Source organism: Pollicipes pollicipes, unplaced genomic scaffold (assembly GCF_011947565.3).
Source record: "Pollicipes pollicipes isolate AB1234 unplaced genomic scaffold, Ppol_2.1 Scaffold_7231;HRSCAF=8579_pilon_pilon_pilon, whole genome shotgun sequence".
NCBI classification, from domain to species: Eukaryota; Metazoa; Arthropoda; class Thecostraca; order Pollicipedomorpha; family Pollicipedidae; genus Pollicipes; species Pollicipes pollicipes.
Genome location: NW_023597034.1, coordinates 28,822,426 through 28,848,508, shown reverse-complemented (window position 1 = coordinate 28,848,508; position 26,083 = coordinate 28,822,426). Strand labels below are relative to the sequence as shown.

The 26,083-nt window shown below is 53.1% G+C and overlaps 1 protein-coding gene and 1 pseudogene across 6 annotated transcripts; one reads left to right on the top strand and one right to left on the bottom strand.

Moving 5' to 3' along the window:
- Nucleotides 1-142: 142 nt before the first annotated feature.
- LOC119110311 (phosphoserine phosphatase) lies at nucleotides 143-10,224 on the bottom strand. 6 transcript variants are annotated; one of them, XM_037234087.1, is made up of 7 exons: nucleotides 10,076-10,224; nucleotides 6,591-6,747; nucleotides 4,912-5,046; nucleotides 4,349-4,494; nucleotides 2,560-2,721; nucleotides 1,457-1,473; nucleotides 143-989 (listed from the first exon to the last, which is right to left on the bottom strand). In XM_037234087.1, the coding sequence occupies exons 1-7, from the start codon at nucleotides 10,107-10,109 to the stop codon at nucleotides 975-977; spliced, it is 666 nt and encodes a 221-aa protein (XP_037089982.1). In that variant the 5' UTR covers nucleotides 10,110-10,224; the 3' UTR covers nucleotides 143-974. The 6 variants fall into 6 exon arrangements, with proteins under 6 accessions (XP_037089982.1, XP_037089980.1, XP_037089976.1 ...); XM_037234085.1 differs by adding an exon at nucleotides 9,350-9,452 and having other exon boundaries at nucleotides 144-1,473; nucleotides 10,076-10,111; XM_037234081.1 differs by having other exon boundaries at nucleotides 144-1,473.
- Nucleotides 10,225-11,098: 874 nt separating this feature from the next.
- On the top strand, nucleotides 11,099-23,568 carry LOC119110645 (transmembrane protein 164-like; annotated as a pseudogene).
- Nucleotides 23,569-26,083: the final 2,515 nt, after the last annotated feature.

The following is a 26,083-nucleotide window of genomic DNA, read 5'->3' as shown; positions in this document are numbered from 1 at the left end:
ATCCTAGAGTCTCAGAGATCTTGGAGCTTTTGAGGTAGTTCGTCCCCATGAGGGCGACGAATAAAGTAGATTGGTGTCACATGATCGAGGTTCACCGCGAATGCACTGAGTAATGTATATTCACGGGTAGCGCGATTTCCCCTCCCCTCCGCTCCGCGCAATGGAAGCACCACACACTGCCGTCAGCTGGCGGACGAGATACTGGGCACGCATCACTGTACAGTTCCTCGCGCACGTCGTCACAGTATTGCAAGCTCAGGTACGCTGACATTCTACCTACTGGTTCGAACCCGTGACTTTCCATTTACCGAAAGACAGCTCGATCTGGCACTCGTGTGGCGAAAAACGTTCAGCATCACCCAACGGGAGGTCGTCTTTCACATTTGGCCGCTACGTGACACTTGATCAATACGAAAGTCGCTTAATCTGAGCAAGCACCTGTGCAGCCAACGGAACACTATTTATGACTGCAACACTTCCGGAAAGCGGTGTGCACTGTCACGTGTTGCGCAACGCCGCAGCCCGGTCCGCGGACTGCGGCATGAACTAGGCCCAGTCTTTGTATGACACCTCCAGTGTCCGTGGTGGTAAAGTACAAGATAGGCCGTGGTTAACGGTATTGCGAAGTCATGGCACCGCTATCTGGTACACCGAACCGCGCAACAACGCGATGGATCAAAGGAGGCAACCCGCAGTATCACTGATGTCATGGTTCACATGGCCGACCAGCAGTACTACTGATGTGATGGTTCACATGGCCAACCAGCAGTCCTACTGATGTGATGGTTTTCATGGCTAACCAGCAGTTTCACTGATGTAACGGTTCACATGGCCAACCAGCAGTACTACTGATGTGATGGTTCACATGGCCAACCAGCGGTCCTACTGATGTGATGGTTCACATGGCCAACCAGCAGTACTACTGATGTGATGGTTCACATGGCCGACCAGCAGTCCTACTGATGTGGTGGTTTTCATGGCCAATATGTCTGAAGGAAGCGTACTGCGTATATATGCATGACATACAAAACAGGCTGGGAAAGGCTGTCCAACAGCTCTAACGCATCCGGCCAGCCTGAACCATGGCTGTTTGCAATACACTATCAATAACTATCCAGGCTACATTTGCTAAGCTCTTCTTCCCCGAAGACACTTTGAAATTGGAACCATTGACGTTTAGCATTGGTTACATCCACCAAGATCTTCACTAAAGACACCTTGATATCAGAGCCCCTGCCCTTTAGTACGCCCCAGCAATGTAATCACCATGCGATCGAGCGCACCAGCCTACAAACTACCCTACAGTCACTCCGACACTACGGCGCGTGGTCGGGCGCGCGTGAGATTCTCTAGCACTGGCGACGCCGCTCCCCGGCCGTCAGTCGGCGAGGGCCTCGATCAGCGTCCGGAAGTCGCGTACGAACCAGGGCGCGGCCGCCTCCACCGCGGGACGTACCACGTTTCCGCCGTAACCTGTGGGCGGGCGGGGAACCGTGGTGACGTCGCACATCTGGCAACACGAGAATGGCACACAAGGGCAGCGGCAGGGTGGCGAACCGTGGTGACGTCACACACCTGGCAGCACGAAAGCAGCACACAAGGGCAGCAGCGGACAGAGCCGTGGTGACGTTTTAATGTGGCCGCAAGAGGGTAGCACACAAGAGCAGCAGCAGGGCGGAGAACCGTGGTGACGTCACACATCTGGCAGCATGAGGAGAGCACACCTGGGCAGTGGCAGGGTGGAGAACCGTGGTGACGTCACAATCTAGCAGCACGAGGATAGCACACAAGGGCAGCGGCGGGGTCACACATCTGGCAGCATCAAGAGAGCACATAAGGGCGGCGGCCAGGCGGTGAAATAGGCCCAGTGGCTGAGGGCGGTAACAAATTTGTGCTTGTGATAGATGTGCTGATAAGAGATATTGACTAAAGCGTGACAAACGTCGAGCTCCTGGCTTCCGGCAGTTTAGGTTCTGATGCTGAAACTATCCGACCCTCAATATGCTAGGGTGACAACTATGACGCCCCACGCGTTAGTACTCAAGGCAAAGGGTGGAGACCTTAAGCTGGAGGGAAGCGAAAAATTTAGGTGACGCTCAAAAAATACTTCACATCAGCATCATGGGCAGCAGAATACAACTAAGGCGCATGCTCTAATCGAGCAGTAACTTCGGGTAACATCGACCCGTCGACAAGTTGGATCATACCGACGCCTCCTATTTTACGGCGTTACGCATTCGTGGCGAATGCTGTCGTGATCTCCCACCAACTGTTGCGCGGAAACTTCAACACGGCTGGACCCTTGACTGCCGACGCCGCCGTTACAACACGAACGCCCCACCACGGTCTTACACGGCCCGGGCGTCACACGCCTCCGCAAAGCAACCCAGCTGTAGCTAAGGGGCGATCTGGGCGGGTTTCTTCACACATTACTGGTAGGCACGTGACATTTAATTCAGTAACTTATGACACGTCTACAGGGTCTGCTTGGTGTTAATGGCTCGCATAATGCTCTCGATCATGCGGAAGAGCCTCGAGCCCTTTAAAATGTTTATTTACCAATAAACACGTGCGCTGGCGGAACGGCTTCGAGGTCGGTGGCGCCATCTCCGACCATGGCGACGCACCGAAGCTTGTGTTCGTCGATCAGTCGCTGGATGGCTTTGGGCTTGCCACCGGAAGCCGACGTGGGTTGCGACTCGTCAAAGCCCGCGTAGTTCCCTGTAGATCACAAGGAGTGATCACAGTGATATTAATCGCACCTCGATTGCAGGCACGAAAACAGACCCGAAACGCGAGCTTGGCTTGCCTTCCATTTGACGAGCATTTCTCCGGGCTGAACAACCGCCTGGGTATCACGAGAACGACCTGCCAGAGCTGTAGTTCTGGGGCGGCGAGTAAATGGCGATCGCTGAAGTTAGCTTTACAAGCGCAGCCAATGTGAACGACGATCGAACTGTCATATCTCCTACACGGAGTTGGCGCGCAGCACAAAGCCTCAGTGTTACGACTTGAGTGTCATGGTAAGTACGTATGGGTGCCGGGCGTCCCTCGTGCCCATGTTTAAGACAAAATCCTGTAGAAGATCAGGCATTTGTAAAAACCACGGCCTGTACGAGGCGAGAGGACATTCCAGAGCCTTTTGTGTAGGCCATGAGCAAAACAAAATCACATTCGGAAAACGCAATCCCTTCAAACGGTTTCAAGCTTTAAAAAAACTAGCGCCAGACTAGCCAAACTTTCAAACTTGCCCGTACCCTCAGCGTGACATTCACAACAAACAGATTTTGCTCAATGCCGGTGACCGTTTTTGAAGCCGGAAACCCCCTTGTGTGCACCGTCCTTTCGCCGAACTCGTGGGTTCTGCAAATTCGAACACAACCCGTCAGTCAACTGAGCCCATACCAGCCTGTACGCACCGCCTGACACAGGCGCTGATTCCAGGCAAACTAGACATTCAAAAGTTTCGGATTTGAGCTGAAACAAATACGCTCGTGATCCTTACCGCGTGGCGGATGAAGTACATTCCGTTGGTTCTCTGGTTTTGTGCCCCACGCTCTTTTAACAAAATAAGTGGAGCCGTTCCTGCATTCGACAACAGGGATGCTAATGAGTGGTGTGTCGCTTTGTTCTAGCACGACAGTTCAATTACAGACAGCTGCACCAGAGCACAGCCCGTGCGCTAATGATCTGCAGGTGGGGATGTTACCGACTTAATGATCCACGACGGGACGGTTATGACGAAATCGGGTGTCGGCACGCATTTTGCGCGTTTTGGCGTCCTGCGATGTAACTTAGACTGTTACTGCTAGGCGGGTAAATTCAAAAGATGTGTTGTATGATATTTCGTGCAGCACATTCCAGCTATGACGGGTGGCATGTAGATGCTGAGGTGGTTTTAATCCTTTGACAGTCTTGGGTAAAACTGACTTGGACGCTTTGCTAAACCACAATGACCATATTTGGCCACGGCACCATAGGTGCTCGTAAACAAAATAATAGCACAGCGCGACCCAAATCTGATCTAAAAAAGTGCGCTGTTAAATCAGCGGTGTCGCCTCCTACACTCAGATTTGTCTAACAGGAGCACTTACTTGGCAGTCAAGACCGTGAATGTGTTGTAGCAAGGACAGCAATGTAGCCGGTGAAAACCAACTGGACGGCGCAGGGAGGCATGACTACTAACCACAGCAGTACACGATTTAGCACGATATTTGGACATCCTGGATGATAATCCTCGAATGGCCTATCCTGGGCCGGCCAGAGCCACCCTATCCAGCGGGCTCGTGTTTGCACAGCCCGCCGGGACCACCAGTCGTACGGCGGGCCGCTGGTGTTGAGCACCCACCATCGAAGTCGAACAGCAGCTTGTTGGCGGTGACGTGCTGCTCAGGGATGGCGAGCAGCCGGGCGACGGGCGCGATCAGGCAGTGGAAGCCGCCGGAGACCAGGAACACGCGCACGCCGCGCCGCTGCAGCAGCAGCACCAGCTCGCTGGAGCCGGAGGAGGCGCGTCAGACGGCGCCCGCGGGCGCAGTCTCGCGCGACGCGGCGCTGCGCGGCCGACACACGCGGGCGGCGGTCCCCGGCGAAAACCGGAAGCAACGCGTTAGCAGGCAGCGGCATCCCGGCAAACACAAGCCAGCGCTGTGGCTGAACAAGACACAGTCGAGATGCTCCGCCGGTCCAGGGAACACAGCTACCGCTGAACTGCCGGAGCAGGGTTGCGATACTGCTAGCACCGGCAGCCGGCACATAAACATCACGCACGTATGTCACGAATGCAATGGATTTTTGATCGGCACATACGTAACGGTATGCCGAGTCCAGGCAGCGACAGATCCACACTAGCGTGGGCCACGCGACGAGTCGCGCCACAGGACATGCAGATAGGCGACGAGGGTACTTCACCTAATACCTGGGGACACGGTCAGCTGCTGCCGCTCGGTGAACTCGAGCAGAGCCGCGCGGGACGGCCGCAGCAGGCCCAAACGCTGGCTCAACGCGTCGCGGAACTCGAGCGCGCCACTCATGGCATGCTTCGTTCTGCGAACGGGCCGGAAGCAGCCGCGTGAGCCGGTATCCTCCCGGCGTGCAGGACCTCTGACCGCTGCCGCACGCGGCCCGCCATCACGAGCTCGGGGCGGTGACCCGGCAGTTCGGGAGAGGGTGCCGATAACACGTCTACCGATCCCGTGCTGGTGGCCGTTGGGACAGCCGCGGTCAGGCGTGCTGGGAGGGCGTCGGGTGAGGAGGGAGAGAGAGGGGCACTCGTCTGTCACCGTGGATGCCTATCGCCCGCATACTATCACACCTCCTGACTACGAGCACGATGCAACACCGGTTCTTCACAAACCACGCCCAGACAGAAGGAAATGACGCACCGGTCCCGACTGTCACCTCAGACAACCGGAACGACACGACGGATGGCCACCACGGCTTGTGCGGGCGCCGAGCCTCCACCCAGGCCTCACAACGACCCACTCGGCCGGGCTGAACACAGGAGCGTGCCGGAGAAGGAGGGGTCTCCCGTCGGCGCGGGGCGGCTCACCTGGCGCCAGGTGAGAGTGGGAGGGAGCGGACGCCGAGGAAGCGCGCTATGTCCTGCCGGGACGGACTCAGGATCGCCAGGGTGCGCTCCACGGCGCTGCGCAAGTCCATCGTCCCGCACATTGAGCTTTCCGTTCTGCGGCGACATGGTAATCTCAAGGGCGACACTACCGCCTCAGCGGTACGCGACGGACGTCTCAGGAAGGTCGCGGCCGTCTCAGGGACATCACGACCCTCTCAAGGACGTTCTGGGCGTCTCAAGGACGTTGCGGGCGTTTCAGGCACGCTACGGCCGTCTCAAGGATACCAAAGCCGTCTTAAAGACGTCGCGGCCGTCTCAGGGACGTGACGTCCGTCTCAGCGACGTCACTGCCGTCTCACGGACGTCATGGCGGTCTTAGCGTCGTCACAGCTGTCTCAGGGACTCTCCCGCGCTTAGCCGGAATATATGACCCGAAGCGGAGACGCACGCAGTCTCGCGTCGATGGGCAGCAGGCAGTCAATAAGCTGCATCCAATCATGTATCAAACCAAGACAAGCCACAGGGCTTAACACAACGTAGTCAGCATTCTGAGCACCGCAAAATAGTGGCAGCAAAGTCGCGTACTGAGGTTACTGGTCGTCGTACCAGTTGAGAGCTAGAAATGTGACAGGTCTTGCAAGAGACTTACACTCGCCCGCGACGTCGGCATATGATACTTATCTGAGCAGGTGTTACACATCGACAATCAGCAAAGCATGTAGCATGCGGTTGGTTTACACTAACAGCTATTGAAGTTGATTGCGACAATTCGGTTATCAAACGGTCTTTTGAAGTTGATTGTTATCCCCCACCCCCTTCTCACCCGGTCGCAAGAAATCGTCACATCCAGTACCAACGCTAGTAATTTGATGTCGCCGCCGAAATCAGGACCAGACGACAACAGCGGCCGGTCCAAGGCACCGGCCGGCGTGCTCGAGACAACGGCGCCGGGTCCCAGACAACGTCTGCAGACCCGAGACAATGACAGCGTACCCAAGAAAACGGCCGACGTACTCACAGCTGCGCCACCTCGTCCGCCTTGCCGAGGAACTTGGCCAGTTCGTCGACTCCCTCCTCGCGTATCACGGTCGAGTCGACGTCGAAGCAGACGGCGTCAGCGGCCCGCCAGAGTCGGCGCGCCTCCAGCTCGGCGTCGGTTGGCATGGCGGCCTCTTCTGCCGGCCGGGCGGCGTCGGTCAACTGAGGCCCGGGCCGGCACTGGGGCCCGACCGACGCGGCAGCAGCTGTTCGGGGACCGGGATCAGAGGCGGGCCATCACGCCGGCGCTGCGCCACCCAGCGGCGCACGGCCGCCGCGTATGGCGCGCACCTCGATCCCGTGACCTGGCTACATTTTGATGATTTTCCAGGTCAGGTAACAAGGGGCGTTCTCATGGCCGTTTTTGTGGGGGAATGTCTATAATTCTTAAGTCGCATGTAGTCCCGGAATGTCACTTTGCTAACCTAATCCAGGATAATGCAGTGGTTCTTATTTCAGGAAATTGTTAGGGAATGGGAAAACTATGAAATGTTTCATGAAAAATTACTTTTATATGACACATTACTTCAAACACATAATCCAAGTTCTCGACTTCTTATCCCAGTCAATCCCCAATTGTGGCTGCAAAGGCATCCGCCGTCATAGAGAACGCTGCTTTTCAGGTGACACAACAAAACCGAAACGTCAGTATCTGGACCTCCTGACATGTGGGGATTTCAAGGGCACGTTGGCTATCAAAATAAAGCCCTTGGAAGCTTTGGCCACCACCAGCAGCAGATGATAACCTTATGGCCATGTTGGTGACGTGTGTAATGTATATGTACCACGTCACCAAATACTTCAAGTTGATTTTACAGAGGGTTTGCAAATGCCTCTGCGTTAACAAAAAAGCAGCATTCACTGAACAAAGGGATCATTCTGGAAAAGACACATATAAGACTAGACTAACCAGATGAAATGAGAAATCCTGAAGCAGGAGTTGACAACAGAAACAAGAGCATGCATTTGGACCAAGCACTTGTTATTTCAGGATGGTTATATTGGGCATAATTATATTTTCTGGATCAGACTTCACACCTGACCAAGCATGGGGAAGGCATGGGCATATGATGTCAGGTGGAACAGCATGCCATGCTGCTTACATGAGCTTGTTATCATCAAGTGGCTCCATTACATATGCATGGGCCCATTACATGGACCAATGCATCAATTACTGGAACAGTTGCTGGACAGTGAAAAAGCTCAGTTGCTGTTGAAGGTATCTTGTCACACTAGTTTCTGGATTTGTTCCTTCACATCCAGATATTTCATTGCAAAAGTGAAAAGGCAATATGCTACTTCAATATGACCATGCTGCTGATACATATGCTGGGTAGTGTACAAGACAATCTAGAGCATGTTGTGGCCTAGCTCCACACTAGCCCACCAGGGTCTCTTCTTCATAGCTCTCCATTCAGTTATCCTTCTAACATTTGCTGCACATTGCTTTTGTCCAGATCATTGCAGGGCTCTAGTGCCCACTGGGTAATTCTGTGATGTTTCGGGTATATCTGGCTGGCAAAGATTGATGCAGTGATATCCAGAGCAGCCAGGATGGCTATCATCTATCACCAGGACCAGGATGGGGCAGCTTGGTAGACAGGAAACTACTTTGTTGGTGTCCATGTCAAGGTTTAGGCACAACTAAGTCCCATTCTGGGAGGACCTGCTCCTGATCAAATGTGGCCCTCCCATGCTGTGTGGCCACTGGCCCAGGAATCACAATACATCTTTTTACAATGTGCTGCAAGACAGCACAAATTAGGTATGTTATGAAATTAATATCTGCATGACCAAAATAAACTACTGTAGTCACCATTCTCCTGCATTACTGTCACCTAAATTTCACTGCCTGTACATATCTGATGTCCTGCTAAAATTCAAAACTACCCCTTTTCTCAGAAAATATTTTGTGACAGCTTTTGTACATGCACGGTTGTGTAGGAATTGAGCGAAAAGCTTGTCAACCATAAAAATGCACTAAAGACTAATTTTAGGCTGAACACAGCACTTTTCTCTGACCATATCCAGCACTGTTGCATCCTGGACTTATAATTTTAAATATGCAAAGCTGAATTCCAGCTAATTTCACTACAATGGAAGCCATACTCTCAGTTCATAATCATGAGACTAAATCTGAAGTCAAATTCAGCATACATTGCTTCCTGCAAACAAAAAAACATCTGGACTGCCCCTAAAACATATGGGACCAAGACAGGAGGTATTACAATGGTTCTGTGGGCTGATTAAGGCAAGCTTTAATCATAATAAACGTCATATGTTTTTGCTTTCATTGTTGTCTTCTGCTGGTATGCATTTGTAGTATTTGTAGTATGTAGCAAACATTTAAGGCATTTGGCTACCTGACCTTCATCAGGTGCTAAGACCAACCCACTAGTTTTTGCTTTTAAGGGTGAATGCATCACAGCCTAAAACAGATGGGCATATTGAGTGAAGTTTTTTTTTGTAAATAGAGCTGCAATAGCAGTTTGGCAATGAAGTTCTCCATTTATCTAGTCTACCACACAGCAAAGCAGCTGATTCTTCTTCCTTCCTATTAGTGGCCCATACCAGCTTGTAACATCCTCTCTCCACTATATGTTAGATTACTCATGATTGACCCAAGTCCAAGTATGAGGACTGGCCTCAAGACCACACTTTGCAATAAAAATGTTATTTAACAACTCTGCTACACAACACAAAATGCCAGTAATTTGTATTGTAGTGCCCTCACCTCACCTCAACCAAATGTCCCCAGAACAGGTCTTCATAATTCAAAATAGCATAGATCATTCATTGGCCCAGTGCATAGCTTTGCTGACTTTTACCAACTTTACATGGCCTGAGAATAGAATAGGCAAGGTTGCTAAGTATTACAATGTTTTTGCTTTTACATTCATGGCCAAATCCATCATAATCACAACATCCTAAAGACCCAGTGACAAACTCTAAGTGACAAAACTCTGGTATAAAATTCTGATATAAAAGATACAAATTCAAAATATGCACACTTTGCACTTTACAAGCATTCCTGTAATCCAGACCCATGGTTCTACCCCCAACCTCATCATTTCAGAATTTGTGATTAGTCAAGGCTGCCCTCCATTTTAGAGGGTACACACGCACAACCTTATTAATTTGGGATTTGCATACAGCGTTTCTACAACGTCCGACGTGCATAAAGCAAATAGATGGTCGCTCGTGGTGGTAGTCGCTGCCTTTCTGGCTGCCAGAAAAGAAACTCACTTATTGTTAACTGAGCAAAGGAGACCTGTGAGGTAGACCATTCAGAGTTTATCACTGGGTCTTTAGGATGTTATGCTTCTATGTATATATGTATATAAATATATATATATATATATATATATATATATATATATAAATGTGCGTGTGTGTGTGTGTGTGTGTGTGTGTGTGTGTGTGTGTGTGTGTGTATGTGTGTGTGTGTGCGTGTTACACATTTACCTTCTACAGCTGGGATCTGCTCCCACCCTGCCATAAGATTAATTTTGTCTTTAAGGTTATGATAAATAAACTGACAAAATCACCCATTAAATGACTGCATGAAATAAATCGCCAGCGCTCTTTATGTTGCAATGGTCTAATGGACTTCAGTTAAGCCGATAGAACCCAAAAAAGTTGTCTGAATTTGTATCTGGGTTGTAAAGAAACACCAAGGGTGCCGATATCTTCAATGCACGTTTCATCCTTCATTGGACATCTTCTGGAATGAAGGTTTCAGACAAAGTCGATATCAGAGTATGTTTGTAAATTTGAAATTACCTTGTGCCTGCTCTTACATGGATATTAAAACTACGTAATTAGTTTTTCTTACGAACCGGATAAGCACAAACATGTTATGACTTCATGAAATAAATTGGCTGGCGCTTTTCAATTTACAATGGTCTAGTGGGCTAGTCTTTCCAAACCGATAGAATTCAAATGCTTTGGAAAGGGGGAGTACTAACATTAGGGGAAAATTTTATTGTATAAAGTAGTCTTCTCCACGTAAAAACATACCAATAGTATATGATTTGCTAAGCAGAGAAATTGTGCTGTCAACAGCAGTCTCTTCCACTAGAGAGCATACCAACAGATTTAACATATAAGTGCGCTTAATACGTTAGATCTTATGTTTGTTTTGATATCTCCAGCTGTGGGACTTTCCCTTCAATCCAGCATGTAGTTTCACAAAACGAGAGGAAAGCAGTGGAAAATGACCCAACCTACCTCCAACCTACGCCAACAAACAGGTTTCTCCTCAAATTTGACCCATTTTCTTTCCACCGTTGGGGCAGCCCGGAATCCAAGTTGGGGGAGGGGAGGGCTGAGGCCTCTTCTCTCCAAGTGAATAGGGACGCTTTCATGTTTTCGCCCTCAGGACGAGAAAGCCTGTGCACCAGTTACGTCACGCTTACGTTAAACGAATATTAAACGAGAATCACCGGACAGTTTTGCCTCTCATCCGGCATTTGCGTCACACGCCCACCGCTCCAATATCAGTCTGGTGGCCGGCGTCGCGCGCGGGTGCCGCCGCGGTCAGGGGACTTGCAGCTTCTCTGATATCTAGGTTGGTAGACAATTTGGTAATCTGATCACAGGCTCATCTCTTAAGCTGAATCACTGAAAGAAGCCACGTATTTGTGTTCCTTCCGCGTGAAAATTGTGTTATGTTCATTGATAATTTGTACATTTTGTTCATCCTTTCCGTAAATATGAGAGCATAGAAATGTTGTGACGAGGAAGTGATAAATAAGGGCTTGATGAGCTCCCTTCATGGCAAAGTGCATGAAATGTTTACACTTACCACCCAACAGCCAGTTGTGGAATAAAAATGTTTTGTGAAACGTGTATTGTAAGGATTACTTGTAATTCCTGTCATACATTATTGCAGCTTTTAATGTCAATATCCATTGGCAGACTAAAACTGACATGATGTCTGAAAGCTCTGTACAGATGACTTCTTTAGACCCTGCTGCAAATAGAAGTGAGAAAAGGTGTTTGATCTTATCCTTCAAACCTTACAATGAAATAGTTACAGTATCGCATAGGCAATTGTGTTGCATTGTTGACACAAACCATTATTCATGAGCAGGACAGTGTTGACATATCAAGGTCAGAGAGGAGAAGGGTGGTACTTATTGATTGGGCAATCAAGAAAGTGCTGAAACATGATGTGGTTGCATCTCCAACTTTAGCTGTGCAAGAACTGTAATCACAGAACTGTAGCCATATCAGCAGTTGTGGAAGAACAGGTTCTGAAGGTGCATGACAAGTGAGCTTACATGGCCACAGGTAGAATATGTGGCCTACCTTGAGACATGGATGGTTATATTATTTTAATGCTTTGACTTGCCAAGTCACTTTTTGGCTTTTCTCTTCTTGAACAGTAAATCAGATTAACACGAGACAAGACAAGAGGCTGTAGTTATGTGGTCCAGAGATAGTTTTTATGGTCATTTAAGCATGCATTCTGTCCACTAATATGAAGATCAGTTCTCATAATTCATCCTTTCCATCACATTATTATGCATACTGAGTTGGTGTCCATTCTATACAGAACTAGATATATGTAAAATATGAGCTGTAGTCCTGCCTCCAATCAAATGGGGGTCAGAATTTGTTCCAGATACATAGAGGCAGCTCTAGTAAATGTGAAGAAGAATGATGTAAAATATTGTTGAACATAAAATGAAGTTTTGGAGCTCTCTTACAACTCTGATGTATAAAAGATCCTGAACAGCGCATGAGGGCATCAACTTGACCGATGGGAGCTGGATATTGCTCTGTGAGACCCCAGCTGGTGTCGTGAAAGAGGGTGACTTGAAGGGGTTTGGAGGGTGAAGAGGTAGTTTGAAGGGTAAAGGCCTAAAAACAAGATGATCTTTCCTGCCTCCAGTTAGGCAACATAAGCATGACAAATACTCTGAGAACCAGGTAATGCTAATTGGCATGTACCATCAGGAACTTTGCTCCAGCACAATGACTAATTTAAGCCAGCTACTGAGAACTTGATGCCACAGGCAACCCTGTCACAGAGATGGCATACAGATGGTATAGATGCTATGCAGAAGCTGTTAATATGCCTGCCATATTACTCCTGATACAACTTTAACACATTTGAGAAGTTTGAGTTCATATGACATGACCACTATCTGTCAAACACAAGCACTCATCATTCCAAACCACAGGCTGCTTTCAAAGCTTTTCAAATCTCAGGAGCACATTGCTTTGTGATGTGGTCATTTGCTGAATGCTGGCTGGAGGCCATCAGAAGTGTTCAGAGCATGTCTGGCGCGGTCCGCTGAGAGGCGGCCGTTGCGCGGTCCGTGCTGACATGACCTGCCCGCGCCTCGCCGCCAGCCGCCAGCCGCGCCCAGCCTCGGGCCACCATCAGCATGCTAGGCTACACATGGGCCGGCCTGGCCGACGCCCTGTACGGCGGCGTCGACTTCCGACTGCCGGGCAACGGCGGCGAGGAGTGCCGCGACTTCCTGCCGCCCGTGGTGCGCGTCATCGAGACGGTCATCGCCGTCGGCATCAGCCTGCTCTACGTGGCCTGGGGCTACTCGCAGGTCACGCTGCCGCGCGCTACCTCCTTCATCAGGTCAGTGGGCGGCGCAGGGGCGGCCGGCTTAGCCCGGTGGGCGGGGCGCTGAGCTGGTGCACGCGGCCGGCGCTGGCCGGGACACGCGACCGGCGCTAGTCGGGACACGCGACCGGCGCTGACCGGGACACGCGGCCGGCGCTCGGATGCACTGAGTGCCGGACACGGGGTCGACGCCGGTGGCGGGGGGGAGGGGGGGGGGGGCGGAGATGACCTTGGCGTAGGGCTAGCGCTGGCGAGATGGGAGCGCGTCTGGGCGATGTTCACAATGTCCGTGATGTTTGCAGTGTTATTGGTTTTCATGCAAGTGTTGATGGTTTGCATGTACCACGAGCGGAACGTGCTTTTATTCGACAGAGCATAAGGTTTAAATACATGTCTGAATGCAGCGTTCGTACCCTCAATGGTTTGCCGTTTCAAAAGGTTCAATGATAAGCGTCGACGTATTGCCTGTTATATTGGTCCCTAGCGTGCACTGTGACAGGTGCCCGTGGACAGTACTATCTTGTCTGTGGTTTGGAACGATTCCGCGTGCTTACGCAGACTGGTGTAAGAGATGCCGACCCCCTGTAATCGGTTGTGTATGTCTGTGCCGTTAACGCCATGAAATTGGTCGGAAATTCAGCAAAATTTGTGTTGCGAAGTTTGTCCGTCCCGGCGCGGCAGTCCGTTACGCGTTTGACGTTGGATTCGTCCACCCGTGACGGGGTGGGTTCGAGTCGTTTTAACCTTGTGCTGTTTGGTTACGACTGAGTTGGTCTGCGGCTGGTCAACATTGTCAGCAGGCCGCGTTCAACATTGTGAACTTTGAATTCGCCACGGAATTCCGTCGTTGACCTGAATTGCTCAGATGGTGGTGATGGTGGTATCGGTTTTCACGTAACAGGCACTGCTTGACATGAGCTCGGCCGTAGAGATCTATTCAGTTGCAAGGTTTTAGTCAAAGCTTTAAAGCAAGGACGAAACTGTTACGAAGTATGCATGACACAAAACACTGATCGTTCGGCTGAATAGGTCGTCAAATTGACGATGTTGTTTGAGAAACGACGCGGGAAGAAGGTGGCACAAGTCGACGCGTTGAGTGCTGGAAATGGTGCTGTGATTATAGGTCAAGTTCTGGACATCACGCTTAATCTCTTCGTCGCATTCCAGTGTCTAGATGACGTTGATACCGGGCAGCCCACATTTTTTGTTCGTGTGGCACCTGACGTTGCAGCGCCCGGCGGTCTTGTGGTCACGGTGCACTGATAATGCTGTGTGTCGGCTGTCTGTACCTCAAGTCCCTGAGCACATCAAATAGTCTGTTAGCTAATCTGTCGTTTCGTTGCATCAGCCACCGTGGCAACGCTTTACCCATGGAGATGGAGATCCCAGACATTCTTTGTTTTCTGAATAAGTGTATCCCGAGTGGTCTTCAATGGGAGCTTTGGGTTCAGAGTACCGGCTAAACATAGCTCGCTGCGTGCACCCCAAACCTACCGCACAGATCGTGTCGTCCAGCTCAACGGATAATTTTGCCTCCGTTCTTTCGCCAGCCAGGAATGCGAATGGTTTTACGTGCCGCAAAATGCTGTGGCACGGCCGCCCCGGGCCTGGGTTTTCTCAGAAGCTCGGTATAGCCATGGGCTGGCTGTCACGCGAATGTGCAGTAGCGGTGCGTATTATGCGGCGTATTTTAACGTCGTTGAACAGGCGTGGCGTTATCCATGACTTGATGGTCATGCGTTGTCGCTGCGCACTTTGACGGCGCCTAAACAAGGTCCTTTATTAGATCTCAGCTTTCGAAGCTGGAATACGTACTAGGTGGCCGAATGACACAGTAAAGTGGGCTCACCCACGTTTGGGCATAAAATTGCGACGTGTTTCCCATCGGATCGCAACGCAAACATGCGGCACTTTACCGACACCGGATCGAAATGGCAACGGCCAGTGTCTCTGTGAGGCGCCTGGTGTCTGAAGCCGAGGTGTCCAGTGTCTCTGCGAGGCGCCTTAGGCGCGAGTGTATAGTGTCTGTGAGGTATCTGGTGTCTTAGGTGTAAGTGTCCAGTGTCTCTGTGAAGCATCTGAGGTCTGAGACGTGAGTGTTCAGTGTCTGTGAGACGTCTGGTGTCTTAGGTGTAAGTGTCCAGTGTATCTGTGAAGCATCTGAGGTCTGAGACGTGAGTGTCCAGTGTCTGTAAGGCATCTGGTGTCTTAGATGTAAGTGTCCAGTGTCTATTTGAGGCGCCTGGTGTCTGAGACGTGAGTGTCTGGCGTATCTTTGAGGCGTCTGGTGTCTGAGACGTGAGTGTCCAGTGTATCTGTGAGGCATCTAAGGTCTGAGGCATCAGTGTCCAGTGCATCTGCGAGGCCCCTTAGGTCCCGTCTGGCCGTGCGTCGCCGGACGGTTGTGCCCTCCGTCGGCCGGCCGATACGCGCGTGTCAGAAGCTGACGGACCGCCCGCCTGGCCGCCGGCAGGAAGGACCGCGCCGGTCCGCCGCATCCTGCTGGTCGTCATGTCACTCATGTTCGGCATCGAGATCGGCTTCAAGCTGGCCACGCGGCAGCTGATCTACCTGCTGAACCCGTGTCACTGTGACCACGGCCACACAGGTGAGCAGGCTCAGGCCGGCCGAACCTGCAGAGCTGGACCGGCCCGCGTGGTCTCGAGGGCCGGTCGGCCGGACGGACGGACAGGGCGGCCCAGCGGGCGGTCGCTCCGCCCGCCCGCCCGGCCGCTCGGGCCGAGTACGGCCTTACCCTTCTCCGATGACTGGCTAGGACTTCGGCGGGACCTGGTGTCTGGTGTGGCCCTGGAATGCTGTGGCCGAGGGGAGAGCCCGAGGCCGGCTCACCACCGCCTTGCGCCATGGCAACTCAACAGAATTGGCTCAAGCGATGCGTGGACACCCCATAACGTCATTTTCTTCGATATGATCCATTCGGCCACGCGTACGTTTTCAATGTGCACGTGATGATTTTGATTCTTTTGTTCCTGTTCGTACGATTTTGGTATGGCTCGCTGTGGATCGGATTGGAAGTGAGCCCCTCGCGGGCAGCATGAAATCCAGTCGCGCCATGTCGCTATGGTTCCACGGCAACGTGCCAAGCCGCGGCCGGATTCCAGCCAGATCAATACTTCTGGTCAGACGGCCAGTCGTCGTCCCGTGCGCCGTCGGGTCAGATAATAAGAATTGTATTTTATTGAAGGATATTCGAGGCGCCGCGTATGCACAGGCATCCACTGCTTCCTTTTGTCGTCTGTGGTATTATAATTGCAGTTTGATCTGTGTGAGTGAATAATGGTTGTTGGTGTTTAGCGACGACTTCATCACCGGAGGTCATTGAGTGGGGACGCAGCTGCCGCCGCAGGGCGATGGCGTTTCTGGCCTTGAACCAGAGTCCAACTTACTGGGGGTCGCATGTGCTGCTGAGTGAAGTGTTCCTTCTGAGGAGAATATCAGCACTGATAAGTGTTCACTTCTCATCATGCTACTCAACCCTGCTGTAAACCTTTCTGCCATTTACCCTCCCTCCTGTCAAACCTAATCGGGGCATGATTGCTTCCAGATTATCTTGCTGGCTATACCGCCGAGCAAGTATACGACCATCATATTCCGAATACACCTGAACTTCATGAACGGCGCCGTTCTGGCCCTTCTGTTTCCCGTCACGAATACACGTCTGGTACGTGACTGATATTCAGCTGTACTACGTGTGGCGAATCGCCGTTCTGGCCCTTCTCTTTCCCGTCATGAACACACGTCTGGTACGTGACTGGTAGTCAGCTGTACTACGTGTGGCGAATCGCCGCTTCGTGACGCCATGTGTTCGGGACCAGTTGAAGACGTGCATCGATGTCAAACTGGCGATTGATAAGAATAGTCGGTTGTCAAAGTCGTCCTTTTCAGCAAGGGTGCGCTGGCCCGCTTCAGCATGTTCATTTGCGCGTGTGTCCGTGTCCGTTCATTTGTGCTTGTCCTATGCGGATCCAGGATAACGCTAAGGGAAGAACCATTTACATTTCGGGGGCCCTCAACTATATGAGGGACCGTGCAAGGCCCTTGACTGGCCCCTGCCCAGAATTATAGCATGTGTCCGCAGGCGCATCATGCCAGATAGCTGTCGTCGGCGTTTGAGCCACGTCAAGCACGTGCCGATCCTAAATAGCTCTGGTGTCTCGTGATCACCCCTCCTCGTAGGTTACACGGGGGGGGGGGGGGGACGGCGTGGTGCCGTGGGTTCCGCCGGTACCGGTGCCCTGGGTTCCGTCGGTGCTGGTGCCCTGCGGCAGCTCCGCCGGTACCGGTCCCTGCGGCAGCTCCGCCGGTACCGGTGCCCTGCCGGTACCGGTTGGCTGGAGCCGCCGCTGCTCTTCCGGCACCGTCGGGCCGACGCGCTAACCACTGGGCCGGCGTTCCAGCTGCCGTTCGAAGCCGAGTTGTACTGGATCCAGCACTCGATGATGCTGGTGGTGCCATACTACATGCTCCGCCTGGGAGGTAGGCTGGGGATGAGGGAGCGGGGACGGCGCCGGACCGCGAGCCCAGCGGCGCCGGCTCCTCTGGCGGCCGGGCCGACACTGAGCGGCCACCCACGGGCAGACGCGTGCCGCGTGGCTTTTGCGACCACCTCTGTTCGTCAATCATGCGGAAGCTTTTTTGAAGAAGCATGGTTTTTGAAAGGATCGTTCTCAGAGACGGCAGTTTCTTTCGCCAACCGGCTCATGTAATGACGCAGTCATGGTATATTGTGCACACTGTGTTGCTGTCCTGAACTCTGGGGCGCATGCGCTCTCGTGTGGTACTTTTGTTGGCAATGTTACAACAGCGTGCATTAGAAATCAAGAAGCATCAACGTCAAGACAAAGCAGCCTGACCTTCATCCATGCCGTCCTGTGATATGGAACCTGACAACGGTTTTTGGTTTGCGTCGCTGCAGGGGTGTACACCATCGAGAAGCTGCAGGACATGACGTGGTCGGTGATGTCGCTGGGCATGTCGATGCTGTACCACTTCACCGTGCTGCAGGCCATTGGGATCGTGAGTATCTCCGTGATGGTGATTTGGGGCTTTGGGGCGCATCGACTGCCGTAGGTCACGCGGCAGTGGCTCTGTGACTGCAGCGATCTGCCAGTGGAGACTCGCGTCTAAACACGGGCATTGGCGGCGAAATCTATTCCACCCATTTATTTTCCTAAGTAGTGGCGAAACTAAAAACGTCACCACGTGTTGTACGGCAAGATGCTAAGGTGCGCAGTAAGCCGATAAAGAACGGGATGGACCCGTAGCTTACGTTTTTGGCGCCTGTCGAGCCGGCAAACCGGAGAGCAGCCGCTGACACGGCGCTGTTCAGACCGCCTCGCCGGCGGCCGGACGTGTGCGGCCGAGCGCGGCCGTCACCGCATGCAGACAACTCACCTCATACCGGCCGTGCGTGTGTGTGATGTGTTCACGCGAGGTATGCATTCCATCACATTGCCACATCCGGTCATGCCAGGTCGCTGATGGGACGTGCGTCCGGCGGAGCAGTCAGCTGATTGCACCGTCCCTCCGACACCCATTGGACACACATCTCAGCTTTGGAGACTTACCCAAACTGGGCGCTAAGCTGACAAGGCCCCACTAGACACACGAAACGCTGGCGACTTGCCGGAGCTATGAGCACGAGGCCTCAGCTAGACACACGGAGCGTTGGATGCTGGTGTTAATTGCCAGGATTGACTGCCTCTACTGGCGCGATCAAGTTCCCCGTGAACGTGGAGTGTTCAGGAGGCGCTGGCTGTCTGTCTTACAGACATTCGTAGCATCATTGCTCATAAGATGCCACAGACCGACTGCGTGGACTTCGCTATGCGAACAATGTGGACACCACAGCCGCACGTGTCGGCGCAAGGAATGTGCACCTACGACACTACGCTTAGAGAAGACTCGCCCCTGGGCGGTCACCTCACGCGGTTCCCACTGCCACCGCGCCGCGTGCCGCTCCCGCGTGACAACCCCCCCCCCCCTCTCCCTCCCTGTACCACGTGGTGAGCCGTTCCGCCGGCAGCGTCCGCCACCGGGCGGAGACGCCAGGTGGGTGGACCGTCATGAAACAATAAACAAACGTGCCATGCACCTGTGTCTCCGGACGGCAGCGTAGAGGCTGAGGCCTCACCCCCTTTGGCTTTAGGGACCTGACTGCTGACCTCTGGCTTTAGAGACCTCTGGCTGCTGACCTCTGGCTTTAGAGACCTCTGGCTGCTGACCTCTGGCTTTAGAGACCTCTGACTGCTGACCTCTGGCTTTAGAGACCTCTTGCTGCTGACCTCTGGCTTTAGAGACCTCTGACTTTTGACTTCTGTCTTTAGAGACCTCTAACTTCTGACCTCTGGCTCCTGCCAACCTCACCTCCTCAGGATGGGCAGATGTAGTTCGGCTTCTAGTTTTGACCATTGACTTCAGCACTGTTGTAACACGCAGCGATCCTCGTGTTCGAAGCCCAGTTGCAACTTTAAACTTTTTGCAGGTAATTAATCGCTGCCTGCGCGAAAGTGTTAATGTTTCGGATGTGGAACGTTCGTGGTGTTGATCGTTGAACGTCCTGCAGTTTTGATTAATGACCCCATTTGACGTTGGAAGTATTTTACCTGTGGCTTCTACGAGCAGACAGTGGGCAGGGTATCATGCAGGCATTATGCGGAGAAATTGCCGTGGGTTAATCTATCTAGCATCGTTGGGAGTAAAGTCAACAGGGAGCCAGATTCCCGTCGCCTCCAGGCCGCGACCATCTGACAGCACTGAGGGCGTGCATTCATGCATTTCTAAATGCTTGCGGTGGCGAGTTTTGAGCCAGTTCACTGTAACATCATTACCGGATATATTAATGTCGCTGGCCACGTGTCTACTGCTCCCGTTTTTTTCTTGATGTCTGCGGAGCGCACGAAGTTCCGAAACGACCAGGCAGCTCTGGGGTGACCGACCATGGCCGCGATCTGCGCCGCGCCGCGTCGCTGCCGCGCCACAGTGCCGATGCTGCGTGCCTGTAGCCGAGGGACTCCGGCTGACCGCGCCCCGGGTGACCACTGCCAACCCGACCGTGCGTGCTGCAGGCGACCGCGGCCAACCTGAACTCGATGGTGTGTCCGGCCATCTCTGACCCCTTCTACGGGCCCCGACCTCGGGTGACCACTCCAACCCACCGTGTGTTACTGCAGGCGACCACGGCCAACCTGAACTCGATGGTGTGCCCGGCCATCTCTGACCCCTTCTACGGGCCCTGGTACCGGGTGATCACTCCAACCCACCGTGTGTTACTGCAGGCGACCACGGTCAACCTGAACTCGATGGTGTGCCCAGCCATCTCTGACCCCTTCTACGGGCCCTGGTACCGGGTGGCGGCATTCATACACCAGTCGCTCTTCATACCGCTCTGCTGCAAGGTCTTCTGTGTCATCGCCCGATTCTTTTTGACTCAGGTGAGTATGATTCCCCTTGTTTTTCCCAGTGTCGTGCGCGGCTTGAGCTTTTACTCCTAGGCTCGCCTGGTGAAACCCCCGAAAAAGCTCTATCATCAGTCGTGGTGAAGTCCCCGGGTCGATCATAGATCCTGGTCAGATTCCCTGGTCAATGATCAGTCCTGGTGAAGTCCCCGGGTCGATCATAGATCCTGGTGAGATCCGCTGGTCAATCATCAGTGCTGGTGAAGTCCCCGAGTCGATCTTAGATTCTGGTGAGATCCCCTGGTCAATGATCAGTCCTGGTGAAGTCCCCGGGTCGATCATAGATCCTGGTGAGATCCGCTGGTCAATCATCGGTGCTGGTGAAGTCCCCGGGTCGATCATAGATCCCGGTGAGATCCCCTGGTCAATCATCAGTGGTGGTGAAATCCCTGGGCCGATCTTAGATCCTGGTGAGATCCCCTGGTCAATCATCAGTGCTGGTGAAGTCCCCGGGTCGATCTTAGATCCTGGTGAGATCCCCTGGTCAATCATCAGTCCTGGTGAAGTCCCCGGGTCGATCATAGATCCTGGTGAAATTCCGTTGTCAGTCATCAGTACTGGTGGAATCCCCTGGTCGATCATCGGTTTCAAATCAAATGCACGAAGGATTAGATGGCTTTTAGCTTTCACGCACGCGCGCATGCATTTGTTCATCGCACCCGGAGCCGTCTCCTTGGAAAAGCTGAAGTTAGTACTAGGGTCCTCGGATCACTGGTCCAGCGCTCTACCACAGTGCTAGCTGGGAAGGGCGATGTTTAATCAGGAAGCCTTTTGTGCGTACTAACACACCAGACGAGAATGATCCGATGAATTGTTTCATTCATGATATCTGATTACGTTCTTAACTCTCATCAGTTCTGTTCTGTAACCTTCTGGTAACCTATATATTTATGTAATCTGTACGTTGTCGGACTTGTTAAACCCTGCGTTCTATGTAGGGGCCTGCCATAAAAGTATTTTCTTAGCGAATAGTAAAGCCCCTGATATGGGTATCCCGCGTGAGTCGGTTGAGCGGTTTGCCTGGACATCAGTGGTCCCATCGTCCCCCTGTCCCACTGACGCGCGCACGACCGCGTGACTGAGCACGACAGGGCCTGCGCCGCCCCATCATCGTGAGCGAAGCCCACCATGGTCATGCCTGACGCGCTTGCGTTTGCAGTTCAAGCCGACAGCCGTGAAGCCGCACCTGTGGACGGATGTGACAGAGGCGGCGCACCAGCGGAGCGCCCAGCCGCGCTGCGCCAGCTGCCACCGGCGCACCTACAGCAACGGCGGCGCCGGCGACGGGCTGCGTCCGACCGTCGGCGGCGACAAGGCCGACTGAGCGGGCGCCGTGGAGGCTGCACTCCCGGGGCGGGGCTGCTCTCGGCCCCGGGCAGGAGGTGGTCCGCAGCAGCGGGCCGCGCGGAGGCCCAGTGGTGGCGGGCACACGAATCGAGGAGAATCTCCGGGTTGATCGTAAGGATAGCTGCCATCCACGCTGATGGAAGCTGGATTTCGGTTGGCTGCTCCCCTGGCAGGCGTTCAGGCGGTCATTTTTGTATGATCAAAACAGCAAGACTCGTTCGTAGGTGGAGTTTGGGCATTGGAAATGACAGAGGTACTGTTATTGCCATTAGCTGTTTTTTTTTGGTTGTTCTATCGATTGAGAAAGCTGTCAAAGCTGTTACGATTATTTTTGCTATTCTTTGTTATTGGTGTCCCCGGATAAAATGTGACTCGAACCGGTCGCTCACGGCACGGACCCGACGTGACGTATGTGCACATGATTTCTGTAAAGAGGGTCATAAGTCCAATTTGCGCGGTGAATAGCTTGAAATGCAGCTTAAAGCTGCTTGAACGCATGTACGCAATGCGTACCGAATAAGTTCAAATGGGCCACTGTCCCCTGTGACCCTTTGAGCGCGCCCTGCGTGGCGTGCGCAAATACGTCAGGCATGCTTTACCGCTGATGCTCGAAATTGTACCACGCGCCGCAGAAAGCAAAGACATTCCGCCCGCCTTATCGCGGTCCACAGAGTTTATACATTGCATTTCAGTTTGTGGCATGCCGGAGGGCTCATTCTGGACGGGTTTTGTGACTTGGGTAGCAGTGTTCTACACTGGGCCGCGCGTCAACCGCGGGCAATACTGAAGCCCAAACAGGTTTACTGCTTCGCCGTGGCTCTATGTGCGTGTAATCACTGGGCTGCCGCTGAGAGGTGACCGTGGCAGGCCGCGCTCGTAGACGCGTGGACTTGACGGGACGAAGGTCGGACCGCACGGGTCAGGGGTGCGGACCACAGGTCGGACCGCACGGGTCGGGGTGCGGACCACAGGTCAGACCGCACGGGTCAGGGGTGCGGACCACAGGTCAGCGGCGCGCGGCCCGTTTGCGGCAGCCGCAGAGGGCGGCCAGCCGCGGCTGCCCCGGTCCGCACATTCGAGCGACTTCGGTTTAGGCGCTGTGAGCGTTTTGTCTTCTCGGGGACGACTGTCGTAGACACCTCCACCGCTGTCTGCGCTGGTACGGCCGACTTGAGCGTCAGCTTCTTAGACTGCCTTACGGGAGGCTGCTGGATTTCTCTAGCCGTGATTTGTTTTCGCATGTCTTCACCGCCCGGCCCAGTGTCCGAACTTATTACCCTATTGCCCCATATTCGGTATGTTGGTGTGCGCGGGCAGTGCTGCTATATCGCACATATCTGCCGACCGGTCACGTTGCATTCCCATAAGCGCTGCACAGTTGTCTCGTGCCCAAGAGTTGGTTTCCTCAAATGTATCGTTCAATCCCCTGAGGCCCGGGCGCCAGGTCTTGGGCGGGTGACTTGTCTTTGGGCAGTTGATGAGCGCCGTTGGGAGGTCCGTCGACACTGTATGGCTCTCTCTCTCTCTCTCTCTCTCTCTCTCTCTCTCTCTCTCTCTTCTCTCTCTCTCTCTCTCTCTCTCTCTCTCTCTCTCTCTCTCTCTCTCTCTCTCTCTCTCTCTCTCTCTCTCTCTCTTCTCTCTCTCCTCTCTCTCTCTCTCTCTCTCTCTCTCTCTCTCTCTCTCTCTCTCTCTCTCTCTCTCTCTCTCTCTCTCTCTCTCTCTCTCTCTCTTCTCTCTCTCTACTCTCTCTCTCTCTCTCTCTATCTATCCTCTCTCTCTCTCTCTCTCTCCTCTCTCTCTCTCATCTCCTCTCTCTCTCTCTCTCCTCTCTCTCTCTCTCTCTCGCTCTCGCTCTCGCTCTCGCTCTCGCTCTCGCTCTCTCTCTCTCTCCCTGGACGTCTTGCGCTTTCGAGCCGGTTTGGAAGATTGCCAGCATCGGATATGCTGGCGAAAGCCACTTCACTGTAACCATGTTTAGAGTTGTACTGATGCGAGCTAGCGACGCGGCCAGTTGTCGCCCACCGCGGCATCAGGCTCGTCCCTCTCAATCTCCGTGCCATCGCGCTGCAGTGCCTGCAATCGTCTGCAATCGCCCGCAATCGTCCACCTCTGTTGGGTGCATGTGGCGAACGGCAATCTGTACACGCTGCCAACATAGCCAGTTACTGATCTGGGATCGCCGCTGTGGGTGCTGTGCAGTCCGTGATGTGGCGTCTCGCCGGGTGCGGTCGGGGGCGCGGCCTGTGTGGAGCTCAGGGTTCGGTCGGAGTTAGCGCTGGGCTTTGCCGCTGGCAGCTTGTTAGGGCAGGAGTGCTGGTCACAACGTACCGGCCGGGCGGCGGCACGGCCTGAGTCGACCTCGCCCGGCCGCGTCACGTCGGACGGGGTTGGAAACTAGTCATTTTGTCCTCCAACGCTAGGCGGCGCGCGCCCGGGCACCGCGACGGGGTCCGCGCAGCAGGGAAAGCGGCCACTCGGCCCTCCGAAAGGCACGCGCTTTTTGTGAGTGTTTTGAATGGTTTCGAATGTCTGGTGCTTCGTTGGTGGCATTACTGTGTATCGTGTTCGGGAGAGGGACTGGGCTGAAACAGCACACGGCGTTGTTCATTCATTAAATAACCGGCGTTCATTTTGACAGTTGTGACCGTGCATGATCTGAGTGATAAAGGGGATGTTAGATGGCACTGAACAATCACAACTGGACAGCTGGGAACGGCCTTTTGTGTTTTGGCTCACACCATGTGTGTTCAACAGATACCCGGCGCTAATGTCGCTGTATTCTCGCCGTTTTTGGGGAAGATAGAGTGGGTCTGTTTCAATGTGGGGCGACCATTCATCTATCTCTTTACAGGTGTGTACCGTCGTACACGCACAACCGCGTCAGCGCATGGCTTGTGTGGGATGAAGGTACTCAATACAGTCTGCTTGACGGAGGAGGGTGTATGTCCGTGTCACGATACCCCAGCATGGCCCCTGATGGCATCAGTTAATAGCTCGGACGTGATTTTCCTTTTGCGCCGGTCTTTTCCGGGACGATATGCGCCTTCGTAGTTGACATTTAAAGGAAGTGTTCCACATTTGTGTAGAATTTCGAACAGGAATACCCGTCCTGGAGATCATTTGGTGTAGTTCACAGTCCCGCCCTTCTTGCGATCTAAACCCCTCTATTTTTTTAGCTATACGGCCGGAAGGCTGTGCAGACATTGGTGCGGACCATTTCAGGGCCACCCAGCCACCCAAGACGCCGTGATAACGTCATCGCTATCCTGTCATTTCATTGGCCAGGCGTTGGCCAAGATCAAGAAAAGACAATTGTGGAGTCGTTCATATCTGGCGTTAGTGGGCATGATTTCCAACGAAACGACCGTCAGTGGGCTTTCAATATGTAACGTGCGATGACGCAATCTAACAATGAAGGACCGAGGAGCTTATGCAGAGAACGTGTGCTGCCTACAGCAGTCTTTTCCACTTAAAAGATACTAGGCTATAAGTCAGCCTATTTCATCATGTCTGATGTTCGCTTCAATGTCTCCAAACGTGACACGTTCCCTAAAACGACTGTGTTGTACCAAACCGACTGTTTTGCAACGGTTCAATACAAGTTGGAGGGAAAATGAGCACACACGCCACTATCAATATCAGTTTATCCATAGTCATTGTTGGGTAGGACGTTCGAGCTTGGTGCAAATAACCAACGCACTTGAGGCCCTCCTAAAACTCACTAACTGTTCGAACTCGCACAAGAAACTCAATAAGGTGCATTGAATGCATGTCAGCATTGAAAGCAGTCGAGCTGGTATAGGGCGCAGGCGCGGCGAGCTGCCGCAGGGCTGCTGCGCGGTTTTTGGAAGCAGGCACGTCCGGCTCTAATTACGGAGACTCCAGATGCCATGGGCCGTTGGTCGGGACTGCGCACCCGTGCTGGTGCACCGCGCCACACTCGGCTTCTGCGAGGTCTGTACCGGTGCACCGCGCCACACTCGGCTTCTGCGGGGTTCTGTATCGGTGCACCGCGCCAACTTGGTCCTGGCGGGGTCTATACCGGCGCACCGCGCC

Coding starts and splice junctions, on each gene's coding strand:
- LOC119110311 (XM_037234081.1), bottom strand. CDS start 10,109: ATGGCAGGGTGGGAGCAGATCCCAGCTGTAGAAG. Junction 5,047..6,590: donor GCGGACGAGGTGGCGCAGCT/GTGAGTACGTCG, acceptor GCCCGTTCGCAG/AACGAAGCATGCCATGAGTG. Junction 2,722..4,348: donor GCTGCTGTTCGACTTCGATG/GTGGGTGCTCAA, acceptor TGTGATCTACAG/GGAACTACGCGGGCTTTGAC.